This window comes from Peromyscus leucopus, chromosome 5 (genome assembly GCF_004664715.2).
Source record: "Peromyscus leucopus breed LL Stock chromosome 5, UCI_PerLeu_2.1, whole genome shotgun sequence".
In the NCBI taxonomy this organism is placed as follows: domain Eukaryota; kingdom Metazoa; phylum Chordata; class Mammalia; order Rodentia; family Cricetidae; genus Peromyscus; species Peromyscus leucopus.
This window is the reverse complement of record NC_051067.1, coordinates 10,898,255-10,911,019: the sequence shown is the minus strand read 5'-3', so window position 1 is coordinate 10,911,019 and position 12,765 is coordinate 10,898,255. Positions and strand designations below refer to the sequence as shown.

General features: G+C 50.3%; 1 protein-coding gene across 1 annotated transcript; it reads left to right on the top strand.

Annotated features, from left to right (window-relative positions):
* Positions 1–5,580: 5,580 nt before the first annotated feature.
* On the top strand, positions 5,581–11,992 carry LOC119088000 (spermatogenesis-associated protein 31E1-like). Its single transcript, XM_037205722.1, has 2 exons — positions 5,581–6,468; positions 6,993–11,992. The coding sequence occupies exon 2, from the start codon at positions 7,233–7,235 to the stop codon at positions 11,961–11,963; it is 4,731 nt and encodes a 1,576-aa protein (XP_037061617.1). The 5' UTR covers positions 5,581–6,468; positions 6,993–7,232; the 3' UTR covers positions 11,964–11,992.
* Positions 11,993–12,765: the final 773 nt, after the last annotated feature.

Here is a 12,765-nt window from a genome sequence, read left to right as displayed (position 1 = left end):
GTCCCAAGAGTGTGCCCTCTGATCTACCTTCCTTCCACTCTCCTCCACCTCCTCAGGGTCCCACCCCCTCCCTACAGCTCCACAGGCTGGTCAGCCAGCCTTTCACAGTGGGCTCTACCAGGAGTTCTGTAGTCCTTTGCTCCCAAGTTTCCTCCTGGAGGGAAGAGAGAAATTCCTGAACCCCAGGAAGATCATGAAACTTACAACCCCTCCCCCTCCCTAAAGTCAGCCTTCACCCTTGCCAGTGCTGGAGCAGGCTCTTCAGTGGAGCTGCCAGCAAAGAATACCCAGGATTCCAGGGTTCGCTTTTTACCTGCTGTCACCTGTTCTGGGCTTTCAGAGATGCGGGTGCCATTGAATCACCCAAGTGCCTGTAATGAACCCCAAGAACCCCACTGGTTCTGTAAGCTAGGCTTGGGTGGAGCATCCTTTGGCCTGTCAGAAGTAACCCGTTGTGGCTTCCCAGGTGTGTTCACAGCCCCCTGGGAGACGTCACGCAGCACAGGGGAAATGACTCCAAACTACAGGGGCCACAGAAAACATGACGCTGGCATGTGTGACTGCAGGCGGGCGGGACTCCAGGTCCTCTACCTGAAGCCCGGGTCCTCTTCTGGGGGATGATTGTGGAAAAGATTCCATCGTTATCTCAACTGACCTGGAACTGAGAACTTAGGAAGAATTCTTTTTCTCCCCCTTTGGGAGGCTGTCTCACTATGTGCCTCTGGCTGTCCTGGCACTCACTATCAAGTCCAGGCTGGCCTCAGACTCACAGAGATCTGCCTGCCTCGTCTCTCAAGTGCAGGGACTATAGGTACATGCTACCACAGTATTGCAGGAATCCTTAATGGTCTTATAATAAAGAACCCAGAGCCAGATATTGGGGTAAATGCTGAAAGATCAGAGAGACCAAGGAACAAGCCACTAGAGAAACTTCTCACCACTACGGAATCCTCAGGCCCAATGGAAGGCAAGATCCTATCTCCAGGAATCCACTGACTGAAAGCTGCTGAGTCCTCAGCTGAAAGGCTCAAGTTCCTGTCTCCTCATGCCTTATAAGCCTTTCTCCCCCAGCCATTTCACTTCCTTCCTAGTGCTGGGATTAATGGTGCAGTGTGCTTCCCAAATACTGGTAGCAAAGGTATGAGATCTCAAGTGCTGGGATTAAAGGTATGTGACTCCCAAGTGCTAGGATTAAAGGTGTGTGACTCCCAAGTGCTGGGATCAAAGGTGTGTGCCACCACTGCCTGGCTCTGTTTCTCTCCTAGACTGAATCAATCTCATGTAGTCCAGGGTGATTTTGAACTCTCAGAGATCCAGATGGATCTCTACCTCCCCAGTGCTAGGATTAAAGGTGTGTACCACCACTGCCTGGTCTCTATTTCTCATCTAGTGGCTGGCTCTGTCCTCTGATACTCAGGCAAGTTTATTTGATTCATAATATATCACCATACCATAGCTGGCTGCAAATAACTATTAAAACAGAAACCCCAAGACGACAAGCAACCTAAATAAAATCAAACCTGGGGTCTGGAGATGGGCCTCACTGGGTGGGTGGGTGTGTCCCTAGCATGCAGGAAGCTCTGGGTTCAGTCTCCAGCACCACATAAGAGTGCACATGCTGACACATACCTGTAATTCCAGCATTCAGGAGGCAAAGGCAGGGTTATCCTTGGCTACCCAAAAGATTTGAAGCTAACCTGGGATATATGTGCCTCTGTCTAAAAAGCAACAACAACAAACAAGCCAACCAAAGCCAACCTTAGTGAATAGGGGTGGTGGTGGTGGTGGTGGTGGTGGTGGTGGTGGTGGTGGTGGAGGAGGAGGAGGTGGTGGTGGTGGTGGTGGTGGAGGAGGAGGTGGTAGTGGTGGTTCTGGAGGTGGTGGTGGTGGAGGTGGTGGTGGAGGTGGTGGTGGTGGTGTGGTGGTGGTGGTGGTGGTGGTGGTGGTGATGGTGATGGTGGTGGAGGTGGAGGTGGAGGTGGTGGTGGTGGTGGAGGTGGAGGTGGAGGTGGTGGTGGTGGTGGTGGTGGTGGAGGTGGTGGTGGTGGTGGTGGAGGAGGTGGTAGTGGTGGTTCTGGAGGTGGTGGTGGTGGAGGTGGTGGTGGTGGAGGTGGTGGTGGTGGTGGAGGTGGTGGTGGTGGTGGTGGAGGTGGTGGTGGTGGTGGTGGTGGAGGTGGGGTGGTGGTGGTGGTGGTGGTGGTGGTGGTGGAGGTGGTGGTGGAGGTGGTGGTGGTGGTGGTTGGTGGTGGTGGTGGAGGTGGTGGTGGAGGTGGTGGTGGGGGTGGTGGGGGGGGGGGGGGGTGGAGGTGGTGGTGGTGGTGGAGGAGGTGGTAGTGGTGGTTCTGGAGGTGGTGGTGGTGGAGGTGGTGGTGGAGGTGGTGGTGGTGGTGATGGTGGTGGAGGTGGAGGTGGTGGTGGTGGAGGTGGAGGTGGAGATGGTGGTGGAGGTGGGAGTGGTGGTGGTGGTGGTGGTGGTAGTGGAGGTGGTAGTGGTGGTGGTGGAGGTGGTGGTGGTAGAGGTGGTAGTGGTGGAGGTGATGGTGGAGAGATGGCTCCGCAGTTCAGAGCACTGACTGCTCTTGCAGAGGACTAGGGTTCAGTTCCCAGCACCCACATGGCAGCCCACAGCCATCTCGAACTCAGTTTAGGAGATTCTGAAGACTTCCTCCATCACTGGACACATCTAGTGCACAAACCAACAAGCGTACAGGACTCACACATACATGTAAAGTAAAAATGAATACATCTAACAAAAACAGCAACAGTGAGGATGTAGATAAAACTCCTTATGAGACGTGCAGAAGACCTTGAGCTAAATTCCCAGTCCCCACTACCCATTTTGAATAAAATGAAACAGACGTGAAGAGATGGTTCACCAAAACTTTACCAACAGCCTATAAGAAACAGTGATCTGCATGGGGGACCCTGCAAAAGTAGCTAACTCCTGGGGGTTTTGGAGCCCAAAAGCCTATGGAGCTTGCTACAGAGAGGCTACAACAGAAAAAAATCCCAGACGCCCTCAGAAGGCTTGGGGAAAAAAGGATAATCTAGCCAGTGGGGTTGTGACTCCTCCCTTTAAAAATTCCCAATAGTATCACCAAAGCTGCCGACGATGACGACTCAGATGAAGGTGAAGTGTGATGTTGATTGCTGCTCCTTATAACTGTAGAAGCCTGAACAGGTTTCAAGGCCACTACCTACTTTGGCAGTAGCTCGAAGAGGGGGTTCAGGGAAAGCCAACAACCCAACAGAATATAAGAAGCTAAAGAGCCAGCCATCTGCATAAGGAACACATGAAAGTGGTTACTCTGCGGTTTTTGGAGCTTAAAAGCCTGTGGAGTTTGCTGTAGAGAGTTTACAACAGAAAAATTCGCAGACTCCCTCAGAAGGCTTGGGGAAGAAAGGGATACTCTAGCCAGTGGGGTTGTGACTCCAGCTGTGGGTAGCTTCAGCCTGTACTGGTGGCTGCAAAGCCAAAGGCAAGCACCTTTTCCCTGAATTTGTGCCCCAGAAGTTAGACGCCAGATGTAGCACGGATCCTAATTGTTCTTAATAAAAACACAAAGTCAGATATCAGGGTAAATGCTGAAAGATCAGAGAGACAAAGGAACAAGCCACAACCACTTGTGACCTGGCCAAATCCTCAGCCAAAAGGGGGAGATCCTGTCTCCACCCAGCCATATCACTTCCTTTCTCAACCTCCCAAGTGCTGGGATCAAAGGCATGAGATCCCAATGCTGGGATTAAAGGTGGGTGCCACCACTGCCTGGCCTCTATGGCGAACCAGTGGACTGGTTCTGCACTCTGATCTTCAGACAAGCTTTATTTGTTAGAGCACACACAAAGTATCACCACAGAGAAGCCCTCTTTTGAGTTACTGACCAGGGCTGTCCAAGAGACTCCCAAACCTATAGCCTATTGCTGTTGCCCCCACCTGCCCCCAACACACCCCAGGGGTAGAAGGGAAGTCCCTATTGTGGTGGCATCATTCCCTGGGCAAGGAGTCCTGAACTTTATAGACAGGAGAAATCTAGAGCAAGCAAGCAGGCAGCATGGATGTATCCATTTCCCTCTGTTCTTGACTAGGGATGTGATGTGACTAGCTATTTGAAATTCTGGCCTTTACTTCCCCACAATGATGATCTTTAATCAAGAACTATAAAACCAAATAAACCCTTTTGTCTCCTAACTTGATTTTTGTCAGGTATTTTATCACAGCCACAGAAATGGAAATGCAACACACAACAAACAAGAAAGACCACACGATCATGCATTAGAAAATGTACCAACCCATTCATGCCACAGACACTCAGCATTTTAGAAATGGAACCAAATTCCTCCCTTTGACAAAGGACAACACTGACAGCAGCCCTGGGACTGTGGGAAACAAAGAGTTTCCCATGAAAATGAAAAGGCAATGCTCCTTCATCATCACACCGGAACCCACAGTCAGTGAACGGGGGATACTAAAACAAAACAAAAAGCGTGCAGATTTGCAAGGGAAAAAAGTGGTTTTCACTTTTGCAAAAAAAAGTTTTCCAGCCAGAAACTCTTGACAGGATCCACAAGAAAACATCCTAAAGGGATTAGTGGCCATACCAAAGCTACAAAGTTTAATATTAATATATAAAAAGCAGCCTCCTCCTTCTATGAACACATGAAATAAATAAATTGATAACATATATCCTGCTACCCCAAATTAAGTATTCAATTAAAAATCCATATGGGGAGAAGCACAACACTGTGTCTGAAGGAGACAGAAACTGCTTCATGTTCCCACAGGTAAGAAGACTCAACATTCTGAAGACACCAGCTCTTCCCTCCTTGCTATACAGACGCAGTGTAAAAAATTCCACTGTTGTGATGGTTTGAATGAGGATGGGCCCATAAGCTCATGTATTTGTATGCTTGGTCCCCAGCTGGTCGAACTGTCCTCTCTGCTGGGTTTTGGTCTTGTTTTGGTCCAGTATTTCCTCACTACACCGTCTTTCTTCCCTCCTGGAATGGGAATATGTATTCTGTGAGATTGTATGTTGAAACATGTAATTTGAGTTTTGCTTTAATAGGTTACAATTAAAAGATTGCCTTGAGTCTCAGAAGAGACTTTGGACTTTGAAATAGTGTTGAGGCTGTATAAGACTATGGGGAATTTTGATGTTTGACTAAGTCAATTTTGCTTTGATATCACTACAAGCCTATGGAGGGCCAGAAAGTGGAATGGGGTGGTTAAATAAACTTCCAGAGGCTCATATATTTGAGTGCTTGGTGTCTAGTTGGTGGAACTGTTTGGGAGGGATCAGGAGGTGTGGCCTTTTGGAGGAGGTAAGTCACTGGAGGTGGCTTGGAGGTTTTAAAAGTCCAAGAACATGGACAAGCCTCTCTGTGGAGGTAGGGGAGGAACAGAACATGGATAAGCCTCTATTTCTGACAGAGTGTGCAGGTGGAATTGATTATAGAAACTGAAGGCTGTGGAGGATGGGAACCTGTGAAGGCTGGAGAATGGAGAGTTACTGTCTTGTCACCCCTTCCTACCTCCCCTCCCCCACTCAGGAGCCCTTTGTGACAGGGTGACAGGGGCTCTGTGATGTAGGCCTAAGCCCAGCTGAAACTCCCAGAGAGAACTCTCAGTATTCAGTTGCCTGAGAGCAACAGTGCTATAGAGATGGAGAATTTTCTGTTCCTTCTGGAAAGCATTGACACTTCATGGCTGACCCCCAGCTTCACTACTTGGGCAATGGACATGATCCTTGCCTTTGTGTGTGGGCTGGGACTCTTCCACCTATTAGTCTTCTTCCACCTTGACTCACCCTCACCTCCATCAGTGGAAAACACCACCACCCAAAAGGTAAGAATGCCTTAGCCTCAAACCAATGGAAAATAGTCCCCTCTCTCCCCTTTTATAGGCTAAACTTTCAAAATCAAATAGGGAGGTGGCTGACAGGGGACTCTCAGCTGAGAGCAGGAACCCATCCTCTTGAGAACTGGCAGGTAGGGCAGAGGGGAGAGTGGACTGAGTCCACGATGTCTGCTCTCACATCCCTATACCCGAGAGAAGGAAGCCCTGTGACTCGGTGCTCAGGGAAGGTGTCCCTGGGACGGTTAGGGAACTCTGAGAAAGGAAAGGTTCTGAGCACTGGTTCCTATGTCTCCCTCTAACACACATGCTGATAGACTCAGTGGAGCTGATATGAAGGGGACCATGATCTCCAGGACATGGGTCACCTCTGGCCTCAGGAGGCCGCTGCTGGTAGTTCAGAGCTGAGCCTCTGGTTCCTGAGCAGAACACTGACCAATGACATCAGTGGTGGATCTCACAGAGACAGTCCCCACTTGTGTTTTCCAAGAGAAAAAGAACACATACCTGCCCACTTGATAGAAAAGTGAATGGGGCTGCACATGCTGTCTGTCTCTGCCAGGTGGTGAAGAGGGAGTACAGCAAGGTCAGGAAGAAAATCAGGACCGTGAAAGGTAGGCCACTTCCTTCCCTGGTGAGGTGACTTCACCACGGGTCCCCAAGCGATAACACCAAATGTGTTGCAGAAGCCCTGAGGAGGTGGCCCCTGGGAAGGAACCTAGAACTGAAGACACTTCCCAGGTTCTGTGCTCAGAATGAAGCTATGGACAGCCAGGACTGGGTGCTGCCTGGGGAGGGGTGGGGTGGCAGGAAGTGGTGCCATGCTGCCTGGATTTGGAGGCAAACTGGTTGTTAATCTTCTCTAAGACATTTTCCTCTTTCAGAACACTGGTCCTTCCCTCCCCTAACAGGGAGATTGCAAAGCCTGTGGGGATCTTTAGAAGTGCAAACACCTGGTCCATGGCATAGTCCTGTTCCACATGTGCCTTGCTCTCAAGGCATTTGGGCATGCGGCCTTGCTCACCCATGCCTGAGCTCCCGTTTAACTTTTCATTCCCACTGAAGGGGCATTTCACTCCATCTCTGGTTAGATACCGGGTGCCTCCTTTACCCACCATAACCCAGTCTCCATCTCCAGCTTACAGAGGCAGCAGGAAGAAACCCAAAGGGGACAAGGTACTGGTTTCCCTTCTGCACAGGTGAGCCATCTCCAGGTCTCTCTGGCTCCTCCCTCCTCTTGTCTGTTATGTGATGAGCCCCGACCAGGACACAAGGTTACCATGGGAATAGGGTCCCTCTGGATGGGTGGGGTATGAGTACAGCCTGGAGGTTAAGATAACAAGGTCTGTAAAAAGCAGAGTGTGGAACAGTGGCTGGGATGGGGAGCGAGGGTCCTTCCCTCCTCAGCTTGTGCAGCTTCCTGGCTGCAATCACATCTCCTGTCTTCCACAGCATGCTAGAGAGGCTTGCCGATACCATCAGCTTTTGCCAGCTCTTAGGACAAGATGCCTCGGGTGAAGCGTCTAAGCCAGAAGCTGCCAAAGCCAACCAGCCACCTAGTCAGCCCACAGAGAAGTCTGTGGCCACCAGTTTGTCCCTAGCGGTTTCCTCTGCTCCTCTCAAAGATTCTAAAATCTTGTCACCTGTCCTGCTGGATTCCTCAGCTTCTACTGAGTCACAGTTTTCTGGGAGTGCCTCTCAGCCACCAGAGACCTTGACTCCTGGAAGACGTTATTCACCACCACTGGCATCTTCCCACCCATCTCATCCTCCTGATCCTGTGGCTTGTCCTCCACCCATGCCAGATCCCAGCACAAAGGCTCCTTGGTGTGACTGCAAAACACTGGGGACCTCACAGGGCACACTTCTGCCAGGTTTGCCTTCTTCAGTCCCAACCACCACAGGACTTGACCATTCAAGGAAGCCTACCTCCACCACGCCAGGCTTTGACCACTCAATCAGGGCTACCTCTACAACCGCAGACCTTGACCACTCAATCAGGCCTACCTCTACCACCCCAGGCCTTGACCACTCAATCAGGCCTACCTCTACCACCCCAGGCCTTGACCAGTCCATCAGGCCTACCTCCACTGTCCCAGGTCTTGACCACACAAGGAAGCCTACTTCTACCAAGCCAGGCCTTCACCACTCAAGCTGGCCTACCTCCACTACACCAGACTTTGACCACTCAATCAGGCCTACCTCAGCCATCCCAGGCCTTGACCACTCAAGCAGGGGGACCTCAACCACCCCAGATCTTGACCTCTCAACCTGGCCTACCTCAAATACTCCAGGCCTTAACCATTCAAGCAGTGGGACCTCCACCACCCCAGGCCTTGACTACTCAAGTAGGCCCACAACTACTACTCCAGGCCTTAACTACTCAAGCAGGCCTATCTCAACCTCCCCAGGCCTTGACAACTCAAGCAGGGGGACTTCTACCACTCCAGGCCTTGACCACTCAAGCAGGCCTACCTCAACCACCCCAGGCCTTAACCATTCAAGCAGGCCCACAATAACTACTCCAGGCCTTAACTACTCAAGCAGGCCTACCTCAACCTCCCCAGGCCTAGACAACTCAAGCAGGGGGACTTCTACCACTCCAGACCTTGACGACTCAAGCAGTGGGACCTCCACCAGCCCAGGCATTGACCACTTAAGTAGGCCTACCTCAAACACTCCAGGCCTTAACCATTCAAGCAGAGGTACTTATACCTCTCCAGGCCTTGACCACTCAAGCAGGCCTACCTCAACTACCCCAGGCCTTAACCACTCAAGCAGGCCTACCTCAACCACCCCAGGTCCGGAACACTCCAGCAGGTCTTCCTCAAATATGCCAAGTCTTGACCACTCAAGCAGGCCTAATTCAACCACCCCAGGCCTTAAACAGTCAAGCAGGCCTACCTCTACCAATCCAGGCCTTGACCTCTCAAGTAGGCCTACCTCAGGCCCTTCCTGGTACCAGGTAGCTGCCAAAACCTGGTGCTGCTCCAACTCACCACATGGTGAATCCTCAAAAGACCATCTGTTTCTCAGCCTCCAAAAGGCCTCGTTCTGGACAGGCCCCACATACATGCAGATAGACACTGAGAAGCCCTCTTTCATCAACCCTGATATCCAGGAGAGGCTGGAATTTGAGATTCAAAAGAGGGTTGAACTAAAAGTTTGGAAGGGGAAAGGCAAAGACAGGTGTGACCATGCCCTGGGATATATGGACAATATGCTGCAGTCCTGGAGCAGCCAGCAGGCCACCACCAGAACCTGCAAATCAGAGCAATTTACAGGTCATCAGCAGTTCTTTTACAAGAAATACAGTCAGCTTTTCTGGGGCCTCCCCTTTCTCCACAGTGAGTCCCTTGTGGTTACTGTCAACATGGCAGGGTCCCCACCAGAGCCCCCCTCCATTTTATTCAATGGACTCTCTACTTACTTTCCAACATTATTTCAGACTAATGTATATCCACAGCTCTTTTCTCTAAAGCCTTTGCTTGATCACTTGGTCAAAACCCAACCTTTGACTCCAAAGTTATCCAGGTCACAATCTCCACCAGTGGCTGGAATCCAAACCCAGGGCTGTGACCCATCCTCTCTCCCAGAGCTACCACACCATTCACCTCCAACCAGGGATTATGGGGCTTCTCAACCTAGAGCTTCAAGAGTACAATTTATGATCCCACCTGCTGCTCAACATCTAGAGCGCCACCTTTTGAAGAAGCACCAAGAGAGTAAGTGTGATTTACCCCCCATAGTTAAGAGGTCACAGGAAGCATTTCATCAACTCAATTCTAACAGTTGGGCCTCCCAGGGAAAGGGTTCTGTTGTCCACCTCCCAGGGAATTTCATTAACCCTGGGCTCCAGCAGCAGCTGGAACAAAACTTAAAAAAGACTGACACGCAACGGCCATGTCCCCACAAGGTCCAGCTATCTCTGGATCCGAGAAAGTCTCAGGACAAACTCCCAGGGATGGGTCAGGCAGAAGTTAACCATGGGACCTCATGTTCCTCAGCACTGGCAGATGAAAGCAGCCTTCATGCACAGAGTGTCTCATCACAGGGTCTTGAAATATACCAAATATGGATGGACCCAAGCATGTATCTGACAAATGGTCTTGGAAGAGCTCTGAACGATCTGTACAGGAGCCCAGAAGATTACCAAGGCAAAGTTCTCGGAGCTGTCTCTGAGACAGAGACAGAAAGTGTCCACATGAGACACCTGAGAAGTGACACTCGAAGTGTTTCCTCAGTGGAACCAGGAACAAAGTTGGTAGAAGGTACCCCCCCAAAAGACTCAAGCAGCAAGTGGAGGCATGCTCAGGACAGTAAGATGCATGAAGGGATTTGTCATGCAGTATGTATGGACCATGCATTGGCCCCTCCTGAAAACTTGAATGATTGTACCACCTACAGGAAAACTTCTGGTGGGCCTTCCTTCCTACATCCTGGCACTCAGAAGGTGCTGGAAACACATCTTACAAGACGTCTGGTGAGACACAGATGGAGCCTGCCCCTCATAGGCCTCAAGGCTATCCATGTTTTCAACAAGACCAAGGCTACAGCTGTGCCCTTTCCACAGCCCTCTGAATCTTCTTTGTCCTTCTGGGACTCTAGAGACGACTCCATTGTCAAAAAGGCCAGTGTCCTGGGAGAACCTTTTCAGAAAGGCCCAGAAGAGAAAGTGAAAACAACCTCCACACAGAACCCTCCTTCTGCCTCCCAGCTTGGATTCCTGAGAGAGACTCCACCTAGAGACAATTCTGGGCCCTCTGATGCCCCTACAACTGTTGAGGGAGACAATATGATTTCTCTGTCCACCTCACAAAGTCTTGTGGGCAGAGACTGGCACAATGATAGGGTTCTTAGATCTTGGACAGGCAACCCAGAGTCAAACCCAGGCCTAGTGAAGGGTGCACATGAGTCACAGGAGAAGGAGCGTCTGATTTTAAGTAATACCTACAATTGGGTGTCAGTTCGGGAGATCAGTGTGGCATCCCAGTCACCAAGTAGCAGGGATATCAGGGAACTGAAGAAGGCAGAGGAGGAACAGTCCTGTGACTGGGCAGTCATCATGGAAGCTGGGGAAATGGTCAACTCTGAAAGCAACAATCATTATCTAAGAGATTCAGAATCATTGGAACCTAGTGAAAGTCCATCCCCTTCTACCCAGGATCCAGAAGACTCAGGCCTGAGCACACTTCACTGCTCGTCCCCTGGTGTTGTCCTGCAGGACTGTGCTACTGAATCATTCTTTAAAGACTGTGGCCCTGAGGTTCTCCTTGCTGCAGATATCCTGGCCACCAAAGCCTCCCAGTCCAGCTTCAAGAATGTGCCTGCTACAAGCAAGTCAACCTACCAGGACAGGCACCCTTTCTTAAGAGAAGGGGATATGCCTAACATTTCTAAACCACAGGAACCATGGCCTAGCCATATCTTTGTTCCAACTGACAAAAAACAATGTCAAAGTCCCAGGCAGGACTCATGTCTTTCAGGGATGATGCCTGTCCAAGCCTACAGGTCAAATACTAAAAAGTGCAGTTCTTCCGAAGAAACGGGGAAGTTTGGGGACAGGATAAAAAACTTTATAAGGTCAATTTTCAACCCCAAAGCCAAATTACAGGAGAACTCCCTGCAAAAAGTAAAGTCCTTACCAGCCACGATCCAAAGCCCTGGGTCAGTCCCGAGTAGATTATTCATGGCTCAACAGGTTGCTGAAGCACAGGACCTCATGACCTCTGTTGGATCGATTCTAGAGGAAAAGTTGGGGGTTCACCATTGGTGTGCTCCCTCAAAGAAAAATTTGCACCAAGAACCACCCCAAGCCCAAGTGAGTAGGCATGTCTGCCACCACAGGATTCCTATTGCAGAAGCAATACAAGGAACAACAAAGAAACAATACAGTACCTGTGTTCACCAAGCCAACCCCAAGGTACACAGCCAACCTTCACAAAGCCAACCTTCTACAGACAAATGGATGTCCTATGCTAACTGGGCCCAGGTGTCCAGAGAACCTGGGTCCCGACCCAGGCCCTATCAGCACAGGGCACAGGCACCACGTGTCCCATGGAACCCTGTCCACTGTCCTAGGCACTGCCCCTACAGAAGTGGACTATAGAAAGTAATTAAACACTTTTCCCCAAAAGACCATGGTGTCTGAGTGCTAATGACCATCACTGTCATTTTCCAACCAGGCATTACTTCCTCTGTGTGTTTCATCTGCAGAGTGTGTCTGCAGTGCTAGGCCACAGGGCAATGTCTGCATCTGCTCCACCGTAGTACTGCTTCTGGAGGGAAATGGCCCCACAAGCAGGGGACAGTGGCATCTGAGGTCTCACCAACTCTTAGGTCCATCACTGTAGTTAGTGTTAATTATACTATAATTATAGAAACGAAAGTTTAGGATATTTGTGGGAGGGTGCTAAGTCAACACTAAAAGAACCAAACAAGAAGTATTTAGGATTATGGGGAGTAGGAGGGTGGGCGAAGTCAACCACACAACGTAAACAAGAAATCTTTAGGATTCGTGTTGTGCTAGGTCCACCCTTTAAGACCCCAACCTAAGAGCCAGCTCACTATGTCTTTTTCCTGATTTGCTCTAAACTGTCCTTTGTGTAGCTGTGTACAGAGGCAACAGAGCGCCAGCTCAATGTCTTCACGAGTCACAAAGCAGGCACAGTGATGAGGACAGTTGTGTGGCTTCCTTGAGTTCAAAGCAGGACAATCATGACCTTTGGATGTCTTGCAGAGGAATAAAGAACCTAGAGATCCTCGGGACCCCCTGCTCACCTCAATGGTGGCTGGCAACAAGCTGAGTTCTCCAGGCCCTCCCACCTCAGCCTGGATGACAAAGCAGTGTCACCCTGTCCTATGGCTGCCTTCAATGCCAGAATGGTGGCCTGGATGGAATGGACAACTTT